Source organism: Daktulosphaira vitifoliae, unplaced genomic scaffold (assembly GCF_025091365.1).
Source record: "Daktulosphaira vitifoliae isolate Bord-2020 unplaced genomic scaffold, ASM2509136v1 Scaffold_1, whole genome shotgun sequence".
In the NCBI taxonomy this organism is placed as follows: Eukaryota; Metazoa; Arthropoda; class Insecta; order Hemiptera; family Phylloxeridae; genus Daktulosphaira; species Daktulosphaira vitifoliae.
Genome location: NW_026099572.1, coordinates 87,232,410 through 87,252,875, shown reverse-complemented (window position 1 = coordinate 87,252,875; position 20,466 = coordinate 87,232,410). Strand labels below are relative to the sequence as shown.

The 20,466-nt window shown below is 24.0% G+C and overlaps 1 protein-coding gene across 6 annotated transcripts; it reads right to left on the bottom strand.

Annotated features, from left to right (window-relative positions):
• Window positions 1-67: 67 nt before the first annotated feature.
• On the bottom strand, window positions 68-19,586 carry LOC126893980 (opsin, ultraviolet-sensitive-like). 6 transcript variants are annotated; one of them, XM_050664580.1, is made up of 7 exons: window positions 9,842-9,863; window positions 9,529-9,744; window positions 8,410-8,571; window positions 7,806-7,950; window positions 1,935-2,615; window positions 1,424-1,554; window positions 68-1,357 (listed from the first exon to the last, which is right to left on the bottom strand). In XM_050664580.1, the coding sequence occupies exons 5-7, from the start codon at window positions 2,573-2,575 to the stop codon at window positions 372-374; spliced, it is 1,758 nt and encodes a 585-aa protein (XP_050520537.1). In that variant the 5' UTR covers window positions 2,576-2,615; window positions 7,806-7,950; window positions 8,410-8,571; window positions 9,529-9,744; window positions 9,842-9,863; the 3' UTR covers window positions 68-371. The 6 variants fall into 6 exon arrangements, with proteins under 6 accessions (XP_050520537.1, XP_050520535.1, XP_050520536.1 ...); XM_050664578.1 differs by lacking the exon at window positions 7,806-7,950 and adding an exon at window positions 4,433-4,604; XM_050664579.1 differs by lacking the exons at window positions 7,806-7,950; window positions 9,529-9,744; window positions 9,842-9,863 and adding exons at window positions 4,433-4,604; window positions 19,408-19,586.
• Window positions 19,587-20,466: the final 880 nt, after the last annotated feature.

Below are 20,466 nucleotides of genomic sequence, written 5' to 3'. Positions count from 1 at the left end.
TATAATATATTAAGAACAAGCATGCATTTAAAAATCAAAATATGAAACATTTATATTAAACCGAGTTAATCATACATACTAAAATTATGTACTTATACAAATTATGTGCTTTTAGAATTATTTTTAAATGACAAAAACCTTTAAAAATGATGAATGTACGAGTGATTAATTTTACTTTCAAAAGAAAGTCAATTTGTTGTGCTTAAAACTAAAGAAATGTGAAAAACTAAGAGCATCACATAAATACTATTAAAGTTAAATTTTATTTGTTTTCCTTAATCTATATGTGAGATCATGCTTAGTTTACTTAAGTAATAATCACAGTGTTTACTAAAACGTATTCTCAGATTATCTGATTAAAACAAAAACGATTATTTTTCTATAGAATTTCTATTAATTTTAATACTACTTTTAGATTTGCTTCTCGGTAACTTATACCAACTTGGCGGCATATATTTTAAACTTTCTTGTCTAGTAGGTGGAAATTTAGTTTCTAGTGCTTTTGTTTCATTTGTTTTATGACTTGATGTAGATCCTTGTCGATGCATCTTGTGATCAGGATTTACCATTACAACAACTTCTTCTATGTCTTCATCTTCAGTACTGGATTGAGTCCTATAACTTCTAGTGTGTCGATCAATTCCGATTTCAGCACCTTTTTTCATACCATAATCCCTTTCTAACTTTCGATTTTTTTTTCTTGAAAATATTTTCAATAGTTCTTTTTTAAACCTTGGGTGCGTAATAGCATACACCCAAGGATCTATACCAGCTGCTGTTTTGCAAAACAATGCTGGGATCATCGAAGTGAATGGCGTTATGTACTCTTTATGATCGAAAACGCCTAACAGTGCCATGAATGCATATGGAGTCCATGATAAAAACCATAGCATTATTACACCCACTACAACATAACCTAACCTTATTTCCGTTTTTCTCTTTTCTACTTCTTGTCCAAAACGACTTGCAGTCAATTCACTTTTACTCCAAACTGCAGAAAGTATTTGGACATAACAAAAAAATATTAAAGTAAACGGTACTACCCATGCTGCTGTAAAAAATATTAAAATAAATCTTTTTTCATGAATGTCATCAGTCAAGTAATCAAAGCTGCAACTACTTAAGAACCCTTCCGGCGTATAGTGGCTGAAACCAATGTCTAGAGTAGGTAAAATGGAAAATATAAATCCATATAACCATATTAATGCTATAAGTATTCTGGCTCTTGATTTGGTAGTTTTAACTGCCGAGTTCAATGGATGAACTATAACATAATAACGATCCAAAGAAATGGCAGCTAAAGTCATTATTGAGCCGATTCCAGTTAAACCACCAAAGAATCCATATAATTTGCAGCCTAATATAAAATATAAAATATTAAAATTAAATTTTTTTTCAAAACTATTAGTTATTAAATTATTACCAAGTTTCCCTAATGCAGGTCCTTGATATATACTGTTATATATTACAACAGGTGATTTAGCAACCATAAAGAAATCACTAACAGCCAAATTAATAATTAGGACATTCGCTGGCGTTTGCAATGATTTACATCTACAAAAATTAAATGAATTATAATTTTTTCTTTCTTGAAATAAAAGTAGAGGTAATTATTACAAATTATATTCTTGTATGAATGCAAACTCAAATAAAGAAATCAACAAATAAACTTTTAAAATTTTAATGTGAGTCGACTACAAAAATATTGGAAAATATCTTTTATCAAATATTGGTTTATCGTTGTTTTGTTTTACTTTTATTATATATATATATATATATATATGTATAATTAGTTAAATACTTTTTGAAATCATTCTTTATTTATCATTCTAGACCAAATGCTTTTTAAATGAACTGTGTTTTATTTAAGTTTTATACAACACTGTAAATATATCATTATAGTAAATCTAAAAATATTGATCAAGTGAAATTACCTGATATACATAATTATGACAAGGGCATTTCCAAAACACCCTACTGCCGTAATAATTGTATACAAAATTGCCATAGTGTAATGCGCAAAAGGGCTCGTCGGAGGAAACTTAAACCAGTATTTATTTATTAACTTTATGTAGTCATCAGTATAAAAACCATGTTCTTTCCATAAATAAATAGGGTATTTGCTTTGAAAACTTTCTATAAATATAATTTCTTCGGATTGATTAGATATTACATTTTTTACTACGCTTAATCTTTTGTCTGTTTTAGGTCCAGAAGTCGTAGTATTTTGAGTTATTACGGATTTATTAAATTCCTTTCCTGGTTTAGGAGTGCTACGTGGAACTATTCTGGTAAGGATTTTTTGTTTTTTTGGCTTAGATGTGGTCACTATATTTCGTATACTCCTTAATGATTTTGTTCCAACATTTATATCTTGTGTAATTATACTTAGCAATGATTGCGGAGAAAAATATTCATTACTTATGATCTTACTCGTGTGATTATTCAATGCAAACGTTGATGATTTGCAAATGGGAATAATTGTAACATTGTCAGTTGTAATATTGCAGCAAGCCAATTTTGTAAAAACAGTAAAGCTTAAGGATATAATTACTTTGAAAGAATAGTGGTCCATGATTAAAGTTACTATGTTCACACTTTACATAGTTTAAAGCCTGAAATAAACAATACATTAGTTTAATGATAAAGAAAAATTTCCATTGTTTATTTATGTATAAAACAAAACTTGCCCAAGTATAGAAATTTAACAATAATAACAAAAATTATATATTTATTATCATCAGAACATTCATATAAAGTATATAACATTTAAAAACATAGCACAGCAATGGAAAAAATATATAAGTATATGTATATAAACAAAAGAAAATTTGATTAAATAAAAAAATATGGGTTCTCATTGGCCAATTTTATCATTTGAAGAAGCGGACAATTAGTCGTATAACTAGTAGAACAAAATGAAACAGAGAATGAATAGAATGTACGGGAATTAAAAACAGGTATACGAATTTATATAATTATAAAAATTATACATTTCAATTTTGTTAAGCTTAAGATTAATAACTCATAAATATTCTAAATAATACAACAATCTATGAAAGCTTTAAACGTATATACTTTTAAACGTAACTAAATAATTGTTAAACAACATATTTTATCAGTAAGGTTCGAGACTATGCATTTATACAAATGTTTTCAACCACTTCCGAGACACCTGTCAAAAAAAATGTATCATAGGTATATGATACAATACCCTAGGAACATATTTTGGTCTAGATCAGTGATCATTCAAGACACGCTAAAAATAAAATATTATACATTGATTAGAATTTAAACAAATATATGTTTATCATTTATGTATACTTGGGGTGACTAAAATAAATTCTACGAATAACGACCTGAATCATACTTATCAGTTATCTAATATTTGTCCAGTGTTGTTATCTTAATCCAAAGTAAAATTAATATGTTAAAGTCAGTTGTGTAAAATATTAATCAATTTTGATAAAATCTACATCAAAAATAAATTATAAATTTTTAATAATTCAATAGTAAGTTTTCAACAGCTTTGTTTCTCACTATTGTCAATTTACGTGAAAAATTATAAGAATATTGACTTCAGATAATAATAATGGCGAACTTCCTTCGATAATAAAAATTATTTATACTAGTAAAAAAATAAAAGACACATTTTATTGGAATTTTTGTTTATTTTTTTCTTAAGACAACTTTTATATCAAATTGAATCTTTATAAAGATTTCCTGTAATTTTATGTAAAAAGCAATTTAAAAGTTTTAACTTCACATTCTATATATTCCTTTTTATTAAAACAATATGTTTGCCAAACTATTTTTTTTCTATCTAAAATACAAGTAAACATTTTTATGAAATTATTAGCTGTCATTACTTTTTTAATTATATGTTATTTAATTAAAAATAGTAAAATATTGTGTGAAAAGTTAATATAAAAATATTATTCTATTTTAAATAATATAAATAAATAAATAATAATAAAGAAAGAATTTTAAAGCAGAATTTTGTTCTATATCTACTAAATTTGTTTAAAATTAAAGTTTATATAGTACTCAATGAGTTAAATAATTTTTTTCTTACATATAAACGATTGCCAAAAAAGTTTTATTGCTTTTGTAGTGAAAAAATATTGTTTTTTGTTTTATTATTAAATTTTTCTTCAACCGTTTTTTTATCAGTTTCTGTTTACACAATAAATCTTACAGGGGGGGTCTACAAATTTTGGATAGGACATACCCTCCAATTAAAAATTAACCTTCCCAAAAATAAAACAAAAATATAGATGATTTTCATTTTTTTACTAAATAAATGTCTATTTGATAAGACACTATTAAAATGTCAAATTTGTATATTCTCTCTTGAAAAATTGATAAAATTTATCATCAACTATTTGAAAATAACTATAGATACACATTGTTGCTTAAACTGTAACATTACCTATCTAATTATATGGCTAAATGAGATGTTTATCAAAAATGTTGAAAGTAGTTTTCTGACACATGTTTTTCTACATATTTTATAGTAATACTCAAAGTTCTATTGATAGTTACGAAAATAATAACACCTATTGTATTAAACCTGTATAATTAAAATTTGTTTTTTGACAATCCTGAAAAATTAAAAAAAACATTAAATATACGCTGTTCTAATAGTAAAGCCAATGTAAATATAATATATATTTAAATATATAAGAATGTTTAACTATGACTCACACATTATTTAACAAAATTTCAATAAAAAATATTTTTTTCTATTCAAAAGTTAATAATCAGTATTGATAAAACAAGTATCTCAATGCTATTTTAGGTGAAATATTGATTTATTTAGATGAATAAGATATTTCTCGTTTTTATTTTTATTATATTAGTAATTTTAATTTTATAAGTTGATATTTCTGACTATCTACAATCAAATAAATAATGTTGGTTCTGTACTATCATTGAGAATAAATATTATTATTTACAGTATCTTCTGTAATTATCTGCTCATTGCGTTTGAAATGGCAGCATACTATCAGTTATTTTTGACAGCATAGAATTAAAAGTTAAAATCAATAATAATCACTTGTTATGAGTAATCGAATGTTTTTAACAGTGTTGAGAAGGAACTGGTTCCAAAAGGAACGGATTCCTGGAACGAGTTCTTTTTGAAGGAACGAAGCTAGGAACTGCTTCCTTTTAAAATAAAGGAACGAGGAAAATGAACAAATTCCATTTTTTAAGGAACGTGAACGGAAATTACAGTTCCTAAAAATTTTTATAAACATGTTTTAGTGTAGTTTTCTTCGTATCTAGACATTAAAATATCAAGGTATTTTTAGTTGACTTTTGACAATGGAAGTCCCCTATATACCCAGCCGAGATCGTAGGCTGTTTAAATGAATCAATTGACTATAGAGTTATTATCACATGTAGGTATACAGTAAATATTTAATATATGTGTACATATATTAAATAATGCACCGAATATTATCGTCGTTTCTTGTTAACTAATATATGTTAAAGGTTTTGGGTTTTCTGATTTATTATTTCTAACTTATATGAAGACAATAGACATTGGTCGCGTTGACACAAGTCGTTAGCATTTACTACCTTTTTATAAATATAATTTTCGAATACTTTTAGATAAGGAATACTACAAATTTGTTTTGTATTCGACTGCTGATGAAAATCATTGATGACCGTTATCATGATCTCATTGCCACAATTTTTTAAATAACTTGGTTACATAAAAGGAACGAAGAGTGGAACGAGTTCTTATTTTGGAGGAACTGGATCTGGAACAAGTTCCTTCTTAATATAAAGAACTAGGATCTGGAACGAGTTCATATTTTATAAAATGAACGGGGAACGGAACGAGTTCCATTTAAAAAGGAACTTTCCCAACACTGGTTTTTAATAATTAGATGATTAATAATCGAAAAAAATCGTATGATTAGTAAAGTTTCAAAAATTAAATCTAATAGCAATTTTACACTAACATTATAACTTTACTGATATTTCATCAAAATTTAAAAATACTTATATAATTATGTCACGTCTCTATCGTACCGCGACCCTTCTGTGCTACATTTTTTGTCTAAATATTAATTTAATTTTTACAGTATTATTAAACATTTAGAATTTAAAATTAATTATATTTTATTTTATTATGTAACACTCAATAAGGTTTTCATATTTATTTTATTTATATTTTTTATATTGAATGAACATTTTATTTTTTAATTATTATTTATTTATTATAAAAATTTTTAATTAAAAAATAAACGATTATTTTCATTTTTTATTTGACAACTATGTGGTTTTATACATTTAAAAAAATTTAATTTCCATAATGCCTTTTAATCGAGTGATTCGATTGATTTGATTATAATAAATACCTAATTATGTTTATGATTAAATTTTCAGTATCTATTATTTGGATTTCTCAATTATTGAAATCACCCGATTATATAAATAATAATTAAATAAGATTTTGAGAGAACTTGAGCGATTTTCTGAATAAATCTTATAGTTTTGAGAGCGTTGCAACATGTTTCTTCTAAATGAAGGCGAAATTTTAAAGTAGAAGTGAGACGAAACTCAAGGTCAACTATAAAAGAGACAGATGCAATAGGGAAGTTATAAATATAATAAGTTTAAGGAATAGGATAAGAAAGACGTGAAAAAGTCATTTTATAGTACTCGGAAGTATTTAAAGTCAAATCAATTGCTTCATACCAACTAACTACACGATCTAAATGAGTTTGAAGTAAAATAACATCAGAACTGTTAGTAACAGTTCATGCTGCATCCATGAAGCTGTTTACCGCTCAATTCTCATTCAAAGAGGATATAGTTAAATTCTAATTGTACGATTTTAAAATTGTGAAATACTAGGATAATTAAAGTTAAAAAGAATTGTATGTAATGAGGATTTAGAGAATTGGAAAAGAAAGTTAGAAAGTAGTGTGATAGAGGTCAATAGTAACACAAAGCTAAGATCTAGGCTGACTGTTATATTAGAAGCGCTACTAAACATTAAATCGAAAAGGGAGTCACATGTATTGAAAATACAGTTACGCTAATTGAAAATATTCGACAACTATTTAAATATTTAAATAAAAAGTACTTATAAAATATTTGGTATTCTCTAGATCGAGTAATATACAAAAAAGATAATAGTATAATTCAATTATATGATGTGTCTACGTAGATTTTACTTTTTGACTGTAATTAGTCATCCTAATACACGTATATCGCCTGCAACTGTGCTTTCAATTTTACTTGAAGTGTGTTTAAATGTATAAGAAATACTTGTGAATTATATACACAAGAAACAAAATTTATACAATAGTAAATGTGTATATTTTAGTTAAGAAAAAGTATGTGTGACTGCTATATAATACTATTAACTTGATAAATTTTCTAAAAAAAATCATTAAAATTATTACAAATAAAGATTGTAATCTGAGATTAAATAAAACTACCATTAAATTAACGTAGTTAGCACTATAACTTACTGATGATTATCTAAAACTAATATGAGATCATTACATAATTAATATTTACTAATTATGTAAGTTGTATTAATTTTAAAATAAATACAAATTCAAGTAATTAAAAAAAAAAAGACTTTAAAACAACTAATTTCGATAAAACCTTAACAATAAATTGTTTGAAAATGAATCACTATTGTTTTAGTTATTTTACTTTTTTTTGTTATATATCATATTACTTTGAGTTTTTTCTATAACAAATCTTTGAAAAAATGTTTAATATCAAATTGACATATATAATATGTTAATTAATTAATATTATAATTGACTGACCAGAAATAATTGATATGTGATGTGAACATGATTTTGTAACATTGAGTATTTGCTTAAGACATTGTGTGTGTGTATAATAGAATTTTATCTGTATTTCTCAAACATTGATCTCAAGCTGTCATTCGTAGATATTATCAAAATTGGTCTAGAATTTCAAAAAGACAATTTTCATAATATTTTAAGTTGTACTTCGGAAAATTAAAACATTTGTAAATTAGCTAATTTTCACGAATGATCAGTTTTACATAATTTTATTTTCCGAATTTAAAATGCTACAGAGCATGGTGATCTTTTTTCACATGTTAGGGAGTCAAAAATGGTTCTTGTCTAAGCCAATGATGGACGGGACGGATATTATGGCCGATTTACACCACTGTAATAATCCAAGAAAAAAAAAGATAATGTTAAAGATTAGGGGTTATAAACATAGTGAAAGGTAGAATAATTAATATAATGGATAAACTTTGGAATGAATAAATATTGATATCTCAAGGGTTGAATAATATTAAATCAATAATGCTTAAATCCCTTGAAATTGTATAATTTCTCTTAATCGTTTATAACATAAGAGATTGTTTGTGGTTCGAAATTAAATTTCACTTACCTTATATTCTATGTCACGTAATAATATTTTAAGTAATCCGACGTTGATTTTGTGTATTAAATGCACTACGTAAGGTTACAGACCTCAAGTTGTATAAGTCCATATATTTTTTACAAAAATGATTCAATATTATTTAAATAATACAATTTCATTACACAAAATCTATCACAAGAAAAATAAATAAAATATTAATATTTAATGAACAAATAAACTAAAATCATAACTAAAAAAAAGTTCATTCAACAATTTTTAAGTAACATTTAATTTTAAAAAATGAAGTCCCAGAGAGTGAGAATTTTATGTAGAGCTTCACAGATTTTGTGTATTTTGAAATTACCAAAAGAACTGGTTTTGAGGAGGGGGGAAATGGCTCTTTATAGTCAGAAGGGGTAATCTAGCGATCCCTAGTATGATCATGAAAGCTGAGGCCTTCTATTCTAATTGGTTAATATGAAAGGGGAAACTACGCGTAGACGTTACTCAAACATTTATACAATAAGTAGATTTTATCCCATAATTAGTAGCTTATTATTTTGTATTTTAAACAAGATAACCCTGTTTTGGTGATTTTGTATATTCATAATATATGACATACATGTACAAACGATAACATTATATGCTAATATTATAAGTGATAACAAAATATTACACCACCAATAAGAAAATCACAAGAAAAATCTCGTTGGCATCCTGGAGATTGAATCCGTGGCACCGTAACATACCCACTAGGTCACGCCGACCCCTTAACTATATCTCACGTGATATTTTTAAAAATATGAAATATAATAAAATTTGTTCTCTTCGAACTTCAAAAGAAGATTTGTCTAAGTATTCGTGATTATAAATTACAAATATTTGTTGAATATTCATCTCTAGCATCACTACGAACAACAAAATTTTTTTTTAAAAAGATGTTTAATAAAATTACCAAAAATTAAAATTTATTAAATCACTTATTAAAATATTTATTTTATAGTATATAACTGAATTTATAAAAGTTCTTTCTTTAATACAAGCATGATTACAGTTTTTAATATAAAAGTTTATGTATTAAGAGTAAATGATTTACGTTTATTTTAAATATCATAAAAATATTAATTATTAATTAATTAATATTACTTGAAATTGATGTATTATAAGTGATATCCACTCTGTAAAGGCTAGTTTCATAAAGTCACAGAACGCATCATCCCCCGCAGTTATAAATCTTTAATAACAATGTTGAGAATAGAGTTTTTTAAGCCTGATAACATCTACTATTTTTGTAAAACTTCAAATAAAAACTTGATAAATGAAGCGATATAAGAAATGACTGTTTGCTGGTGGTCTTTTAGGCTATGCAAGTGTAAACATAAATTTGTAGTATTGCCATTTAATTTTACAGGAAGATAATATTATCATAAGATAAATTCTTTTCGGTTATCTATATTACCTAATTTAAAACTAATTTTTTTCATATTTAACTTCGTGCATTAGCAAAAGCAACTAATTTTAGTCCACTAGAACACATTTTCGAACACAATAATATATAAATTCAATATAATACGGCGGACACTGTATTTCAATAAAAATATAAACTACTTACATAATAAATTAAATAGACATGGTGATTAAACTTTTAACTAAAAAAAATTAAGTAGAAATTCAACAATTAATAATACTTTATTAATATTACTTAATATATACATCGCATTTTCAGTTATACCAGTTCATATATCGATATCGAATTATTGTGATAACCACAACGGATATCATTATCGATATAATGTTGCCTAGATGGTATCGTATCGAAATTTCGATTTCGTTGAAGACGATTACTAAGTACTTTTTGAACATTTTAAGTTTTTGAGTTACTATACTAAAATTTAATGGTACAAAATGTTAAATTTATAATATATGTATTTTTCATTCAAGAAAGTCTTCCATACATTTTTCAAAATTGAATAAAATGTAAATTCATTCTTATAGTAGATATCTAAAAATCTTACATTTTATTATATCGGACGTAGAATTGTTTCAAACAAATGTGGATAAAGAAAGTTTGTTTTGTTTAAGTTTATAGTATTATTAGATTTTATGTTTGAAGAGTTCGATGGAGACAAACAATTTTTTTATTTCTCTATTTATATTGGACAGTCAGTATAACGAAAAATCATTTAAGATGTATTATACATTTAAAATTTTTTGTATAAATATAGTTCAATTGCATTAATTTACCTTGATTGTATCAATATTGTTAAAATCAAGATATCATAGTGAACAAAGGTTGTAATCCTTTACTTAAGTATTAAATAATTGAGCAGAATTATTGCTAAGTTACGCTTCACACAACATTTTTATGCAAAATAAATAAATTGCATTTTTTTTTTAGGAAGTTTAAAGATACATATATATTTAGAGGTAAGAAAAAATTGAGCTCTTTTTATAATTTTGTAATTAAAAATTATTCATTGAGTTGTATTGTGTGGAATGAAACAGTATTCTTTGTAATAAAAGACACGAAATTCGCCAATAATTTTTTCCTTGTTAAATTTAAGATGTTATTTTTATATAATACAATAGCTAGAGAATTATTTGACATAGGTAAATTTTTATATTTTTCTATTGGTAATATAGAAAACCTTTAGTATAAAGTTGTATAAAACTAATGAAAATATAATTTTAGTTTTGTAATTACACTATCCATACGGCTATTATTAAAATAGTATTATATATTGCTATTTTATTTGTTTTTTTATAACATTTATTTTATCTTGATTTTTGAATAAGAATACAATTTATGTTTTAAAAAGACGATCTTTAAGTTTCCACGTAGAAAAATACTTAAATTTATATAAATATAACTTAAATAGAAAATTTGAATTATTTCTAATTTTGAAGCATTGGGGTACGTCAAACTTTCTAGAGGTAGATAATAAATTTTATTTTATACCTTTGAGGATGTTACGCGAAATACGATAAAAATCAACTAGTATAGTAAAAAAAAGGAACTAACTTGATAAATTTACATAACATACAATTCTTACTAACCACATGTGTGAATATGTTTTAAGATATGAAAGTTACGGTTCAAATGCATAGGGTCTTTTTTCCTGACTATGTACTGATTGCACGACAACCAGGAGCCATTGTATGTTTCAAATATAATCTCAGCTCGTATGATGTCATCACGGATTCATTTGCTATTTTCTAGAAATACTTTGTATCTGAACACTAATAATAATCCTTCAAGATACAATAAAATGGATTCATTATTGGATTCTTTATTTAATAAATCGTGTTTAATATTTTGTGTATAATATTTTAGGAAGATATGTTAAATATTTAAAAATTGTATGATACTTCTATAAGTGTTGGTTAAAAAAATTGTTTTTTGTAGTTAGTATTAATATATTAGTTAATTCTTGATTTTAAATATTATCAACAAATTGTTATATTATCTTGTAAACTGCGTTTTCCTTTAAATAACAATAAATTGATCATAATATTTTATAAATTATAAATTATTTTTCATAAATAATTTTATAAATTATTTGTACTTCAATTATGTACTAAAACTCAGAAAAAAAGTATTTTAGTAAATACTTTGAATCGGTATTAAGAATTATATGATTTATATCGACGAAAATTTAAATGATGGACAGAATAAATAAGATAAAACTCAGCACAGTTTGGAAGCTGTATAGTTAACTTTGCACAATGCGTAAAAGATCCCAATGATCCCTGAAAGTGATTAACATCAATATCATAAAAAACGCTTCGATGTAAATCGTTAAATCTTATAATAATTCATATATTTTTAATTTTACAATTTCTTTGTTTAAACATTTCGACCGAATATGAAATACTTTTTAAGTTATTTGTTTAATCGAAAAAATATATATTTTTTTGATTGCGACTTTTTCATTTGATGGCTAATTTCTCATTGTAAAACAATTGTAGAATGGATTTTTTTTTTTTAAATACAGTGGACTTCCGGTAATCCGACAAACGTTTTGCAGGTCAGTGTCGAGCTATCGAATTTGTCGGATTATAGAGTATTCCCTTGGATCTCTTATAGTACGGAACTTTTAACATAAGAGTACCTTGTAATCAGAAAAATCACAAATGCAAAGATAAGATTTGATTTTGACAGGCCCTGGTGTGAAGTACAAATCATGCTTCACTATGTATGTCGACTTAAGTAAATTAAACAACACAATAGAGAGCTTATGTTTTATTATAAAAATAACGTCATTAATGCTAGAGAACTTATAAAAAAAATAACTTTATATTTAGGAATACAATTACAATGTAATTGTGTTTAAACAAATGTACATACTAAAATAGTAAAAAATTATGAATNTTACAAATTATGCTTCATTATGTATGTCGACTTAAGTAAATTAAACAACACAATAGAAAGCTTATGTTTTATTATAAAAATAACGTCATTAATGCTAGAGAACTTATAAAAAACAATAACTTTATATTTAGGAATACAATTACAATGTAATTGTGTTTAAACAAATGTACATACTAAAATAGTAAAAAATTATGAATAAAAATCATTATATGAATTTGTGGAGCATGAAAATATTCATCAATTTTTTTTTGCTTAACATTATTGAAACGCGAGACCAATGCTCTATCTCTCAGTCTTCATAAAAGTAAAAGTTCATTGTAGGATGCACCATTATCCTCAGCCCATTGCAAACTCAGTTCAAAGTTATTGTAGTTTACTTCAAAATTTTTAATTTGATATAGTTAGTATGTTGTATGTATAAATAATATATTTATATTGTGTCCCAAAATATTTTCAAAAATAAAGTTGAAAAAAAAATTACATTCGTGGGTCTTTCCAACTCTTCCTGCACTTAGACTTTTTATTTGACTTTCATACATATCATACTAAAAAAAAATCTTATTGTCTTAAGTATTATAATATCATGTATAATATTAGCATATAATATGATGTTATCATTTGTACATATATGTCACATATTAATTTACAAGATTACCAAAACAGGGTTCCCTTCTTTAGAACATAAAATAACCAGTTAACTAGGAAATGAAATCTGATTATTGTACAGATTTAAAGTAATGGCTATGAGTAGATCTTCAATTAAGTCCAGCTAAAATCTTTTAACAATTAATTAACATTTCCAGCTTCCAAGATTACGGTAGGAATCGCTACACTACTCCCTTTTGACTATTAAAAACTATTTTTTCCTATTTAAAATCAGTTCTTTCGGTAATTTCAAACTACTTTACTTAATATTCTCACACTCTGTGACTCTTTTTTTCATTTTCATATTTATCTTATATGGACTCATCCTTTTCACCTTTTCCTTTTTATATTTTATTCCTAATATATTATTCTGTTTATTTGTTGTTTTATTACAATACACACTATTTTTACTTTTTTACTAGGAGGATTAGTGTTTACAAAAAAAAAAATTATAGAATTTTTAAAATATATAATAAAAATTTTGAAAATTCCATTATTACGGTAGCATTGTAATTTTGAAACATAATTTTTAAATTTCTAACATTAAAGATTTTTTTTTTATTTTGGTGTTAATAGATTTAAGTAAATTAAAATTGGGTTCTTTTGACGTATAAACCAAATAAATAGGTGGTTCATTCAGAACTGAGAATTTTCATAGAAAATATTTAAAAAATATATATCATGATAATATCAATATCTTTTCAGCTTTGCATTTAAGCCAAAATAATTTAAATCAAGATCTATAAATGGAGAGTTATTATACATAAAATTAATCTTTGGTAATGATCAAAATGTTATGACATACATATGTCTTAAATTTATTCAGAAATATTATACTAAGTTTTAATTAAATTTGTTATATTATATAAATAGTTAAAAGCAACTTCACAGAAAATTAATTAGCCTATTTTCATAAGTTAGTCTTCATTGTCATAACATCCGTACACAGTATAATTTAGTAAATTATTGGATGTTTTAATCAATATGATTTCTTTCGGCATTTTAAAAATATTTTATGAATCATTTTTATGCTGTAGCAGTAAGAATAAAATAGTGACGTGACCAAGTTGTCTCACGATTTCAACTCAATTTAACCAGTAAATCTCAAGGGGACTCTAGAGTATTTCTTCTCTTCTTGAAAAACTTAGATTTAGTTTATAGTACATGAATCAATGTGAAGTTTACAATTATCGTTAATAAAGTTGTGATTTGTATAGGTACCGTTTTTACAACAGATCATTTCTTTAATTTCATTATTTTGTGTTTAGTTATTAATTCAATATAAAATAATAAATAAATACTTGTAATGATTAGCTATTATAACTAGAGGTTTATTACATATAAATTAATCGAAATATTTTTTTAAAAGGTTTTCAAAACATTAACAACTTAACAATATCACAGAAACAGTTTTTAAATTGAATTTTAATGTCGAATAAAGTTTAAGCTAAATAAGTTTTATGTTAAAAGTAAAATTGGTAAAATAAGTTATACGTTATGTCTAAAAATTTATATAGATTGAACTTTTTAATTTTATCCCATTGAAATATTTTAAACAAAATGTTTTTATACATAAAGCTTTAATAATTCGTATAAAATTTAAATTATCATATTAATATAAATATAAAAGATAATAAATATTTTAGATAAACTATTATATTTTTCAAAAGATTTGGGAAAATTTATTCTGGATTTGTTTATGAAAGAATAAATTGTTTATCTCCACAGCTTAATGGTTCATTTGCAAAAAAAATTATACAAATACTTCAAATTTTATTAACAGGTAACTGCAGTTTATTATAACTTATAATATGAATTTTTTTGCAAGACAAGAGAGCCAAGTAAAGAAAGAGTTATTATGGTTGTTGATGTGACCTAAATATAAATTATCGTGATGTTAATACGTAACTATTGCGTGTTAATATTTTCATGAGAAAATTAAATTTTCATAATATTTTAGATGATTAATAAAACAATGAATCAGATCATTTTATGGTTATCTAATATTCGGAAAAGGCACTTATATATATCATCTTGCGCAATGACCTACGAAAAATGTCAATAAACACCTTATTTTAACTGTCAATTAATTTGTTCTGTTATTATAAATTATAATGGCTTTAACTGAATAAATTTAAATTACGATAGTAACTTCATAAATAATTGATTTATTACTGTTTTAGAAAAACAAAATTAGTTTTTAACTTAAAAAGTCTATCAAAATTATTAATGCTTAAATTATAACTATCTTTATAGCATTTTTAAAAATTAAATTTGATAGAAATAAGTATGAAATTCATTCTAACGTAATTTAATATATAAAATTAAGTGTATACTATAAATTTCTTGTTGTATTTATTGCAAAACTTTGATGTAATGAGAACATTTTGAAAAATATATTAAACTACAATGGTATATTTTGAGATTGAATTAAAAGGGATAATTCCCTCATTGACCACAACAAAATTATATTTTAAGTAAAAAGTCAATTAAAAATAGGTATTACAATTTTTATTGTATAAACCAATGTGAGTTTTAAGCAATTTCGTCGGTATGATTTAATTTTTAAATATTTTGGTAAAATAAACATCTAAAAATTTAAAATATTCACACCAAGTCTATAATACTGAGATAGTTTGTTGTATAAGTAAAAAATTGAAACAAAATTTAAACTGCATAAATATTATTTGGAAAATTTAATATTTTTCAGTTGTCAGGTATTTTAATAAAATGAAACATAGGTAGTATATAAACATAATACAAGCAATTACAGTAACATAATATTTTATTGTAAGTGTAGATTATTATTTTAAGATTAATTTCTGGAGCGGTACCTTCTTTATTTGAAACACCTTTTTACGTAATGAGAATAACAATAAAAATTACAAAAATTATATCATTCTCAATATTTATATAGTGTATATATGTATATATGAATTGTACGTTTGGTTAAATAATAAAATTTTAATAAGACAAATAGTTAAACATTTTTTTTTAAATCGTGAATTTAATTGTAACAATGAACTAGTTCATATTTTTAATTTTTAAGAAAAATAGTTTAGAAATATTTACTAATTGGATTTTTAATAATTACTTAGTTAGCTACAGTTAATTTTATTCATATGACAATAAAATATTAATTTGTTTAAATTAAAATGATGTCCTGAGATGTACTTGTAATTTTAGTATTTTCAAAATAAAAAATATTGATTTCTGGCGTATCTATCATGTTATGCTACCTGAAAAAATATTAAGAAATAGCCTAAGTATCAACAGCCTAAACTATATTTCAAAAATGTCTAAGAAGCTGGTCAAATATTTCAAATTTGCTGACTGGATTGGGCTGTACATTTTAAACTATTCTAACGGGTTAATCTAAGTTTTCTTTTTTAATTTAATGAAGATCATGACAATAATTTTAATATTTATGTAATCTTAGGACTAGATTCATACAATAGAATTAGATGGATTGGCTGAAAAGTGAACATTTAAAAATTTAGAAAAATATAGCGATTTCTTTCTATTTATATTATTTTGTTCTTTGTCTGAAAAATTCATATTTGAAAAAATTATTTTTTGAAATTTTAATAAATAAAAATGTAAATTTCAAAATAGTCTAAGAACTGAGGAAAATCATGGTTTGATTATGTTGGATTTGGTGTTTACCAATAGCTAACTTCGATCATGTTTTTCAATGCGGCAGATAATAGTAAGCAAATAAACATCTACAGAAAATTTAAGTGAAATATAGAATGATTGAAAACATAGAATAAATACTCGGCGAAATTAGTTTAAACAGTGTAATTATTTATTGTTGACTACTAAATTTCTTATAATTTTAATAATTTTGATTTTTCTTTTTATTTATTAGTCTGTATTTTTTGATTTTTGAGCAGATAAATATTTTTTAAGTCTATTCCTTATCTTTTATAAGGGCACCAACTTAATTTTTTTTTAATTTCAATATATATTTAACTAGTTCATATAATAGAAAATAATCCAATTAAAATAATTACTGGTCAATAACAATTGTTAGACCAGACATTGGAAGTTATTAGCATTCTAAAATATAGACGGGGGTAAATCGCAATGAGCAGCTATTTTTATTATTGGACATTCCTCCGCAAACTTAAGTATAAAAATGAGTATAACTTCCAAATGACAGATACAAAAGTTGTAATCAACTAGACATTTTATTAATTTGATCATTTTTATTTTATAAGCTAGTTGGGTTGGTTTGTGTTAAATTGAAAATATTTTATATAGTTGTAATAATGAAACTTACTACGGATTAATTAATAGTAATATTGTTATTTGATCAAACAATAGAGTGAATGTGCATAAGAAGATTAAAAATATCTAAGAAGTATTAACATAGAATTAAAAAAACTATAATCATGAAAATACTCTTATGTGATATATAATATACATTTATATGATATTTTTTACTTTAATAATAGTTAATACAATACAGTTATTAATATTTCATCAAGTTAATATTATTTTATAATTTATGAGTTACGATTCTATGTTCATTAATACTTGAAATACTTGAAAAATTAGTAAACTTAGGTAAATTATTTGTTGTTTACAACAATCAAGGCATAAATACTTTTTAAGTTGTTATTCAGCGTAATATCTATACTTGACGTGTTTTACGCAACATAAAAGAGAGAATAAGGAGAATACAAGATTGAGAAACTTTAAGTCCCGGTAAAGACCAAAGGTGCTCTAAGTATTTCAATTAAATTAAATATAACAATTAAATAAATCGCCTTTTTACATTTTTGATTGTACTATACCATATTTTTAGATCTCGTAGTGTTTAAAAAAGATTTAATGTATTTTCTTAAAATGAAAACTTTAAGTTTGTTGCAGCTATTTTTTAAAGTAATTTAATAACTAAATGGGAGAAAATAAGTTTTTCTAGAAAATACGGGATGTTATATACTAAGCATACGTATTAATTATAATAATATTGTTATACAAAAATTTAATATAGTTAATACTATAAAAAGATTTCATTTATCTTAAGTTAGTTTAAGAGCGTTGCTTCGCAAAACAAAAATTTGTTATTAAATTATATTTAAATATAGGATTAAATATTAAGAATATTACTACTACTATTTTGTTAAATAATGTATTTTTCTTAAAAATGTACAAATTAGATTTTGATTTATTTTGATAAATATAACACATCTTAAGTTAATTATAAAAAAAAAAAAAANTTTGATAAATATAACACATCTTAAGTTAATTATATAAAAAAAAAAAATATTCCTAAAAATAGTATTTTTTTAAATAGTTGTTGATTTATTAAACTCCGTTCAATGCATATTTATTTTATTATTTATCACTTTAAAAAAAATTAAATAATACAATTTTTTCATTTTTCATCTTTTTTTTTTTAATTTTGATGACATATATTCTTTAAGTAACAAGCATGAAATACAAATAGTAGATATGTAGAAGCGGTTTATGCATCCCGTACTAATGCACGTACTATAGACACTCTATATATTAAAATGCTTAATAACTGATATGTACTTATCCTAAATCTTAACTTTTTATTAAAAAGTGATAATAAAACATTTTAAGGTGTTATTTTATTAATAATAAAAAATAAAAATGTGCAATAAACATAGTTTTTGAAGTCAATATATATATTTTTAATTTAACAATAATATAATTGTATCATAAGTTATATGTGATATCAGTAAGATCTGAGCCACCTTGTATAATGATCTTACATTTTTTGTATTTTTATAATGAAATTTTTTTAATCTTTTTAATAAAATTGAAGTGAATCTTAGTTTACCCTATTTCAATTAATAATAATATATATATATATATATATTACAAATTAAAATGTATAGTAGTTACTATATAGTTACATATGCGCAATCTGGAGGATCAAGAGGGGCTTAACTTTTCCAAAATCTGCCATAGCTCTAACCTTCCAAACATTTTGCTTGAATTGCGGCGCCTATTAAGTCTTTAATACTTACAGTTAAAATATTATTTGATTCCTGTCATAGCCATTGTAGCGGATTACATTAAACAAATAAAATCTCACTAATCTTATAAAAACTAATATTTTATTAAGTACACGATTGAAAAACCTCATAAAATAATAGTCATTTTATACTTCACTTCTAATGATAAATAAAAAAAGCGTGTTGAGACTATCAGACCAAATGAAGAATGACGGACAACGTTCAGCAACGGCGTCCGCATACAATTTTTTTAAAAGTCGCGCACGCTCTTAAGTGCGTACGTATATTATATTTTTAAATTTGAATCACTTTTATGATATCATAAGATATTTAAGTGTAAAAGTTTATGATATGAATAAAAGAATAAAAGGTATGTATTAAGCGTTAAAATATCTCCCTTATTTTTTTAATTAATTTAATCTAATATTATAATTCATTACAAATAATAATTACGTACATTATTCTGTTGTATTTTTTAAGTAAATATATCAAAGTTTTAAATTCTAATGAAATTTTTGAAATTGGATTATATTTTTTATTAATGAATAAACATGTAATTTTACTTAGTTAATTAGCCACAAGTGACAATTTTTATTATATAATTAAAATTTGATTTATTTTTATGCGCCATAGTAAATCTCAAATTTAATGATAGATAAAATTATTATTTTAGCCGTAACTCTCAAAAGTTTAGAGATAAACTATGATTATTTTTTTACTAATGAATAAGATATAGATTTAATAAAATGTTGACGGGTCGATATAAGTTTTGTATTATTACTTTTTGATTAGTTTTAGTTTTTGTTGTTAGGGGGATAGGCAAGGATAGCCCATATACTTAGATCTGTAGGTTCATTGTGTGAACTTCATAACGAATAATAGTAATTCCATTTCTTTTCTAAATATTTCTTTCGAAGCGTTGTTACCATTGATTAGTATGTCTAACACTATATAGAGTGATTTTTATATTCGATGCGAAGCTCAGAAGGTAATGGTTCTACTATGATGTGTTATTTTTGTATCTATTACAACTTTTTCAGCTCTCACCGAACCGATTTCTTTCAACGATAC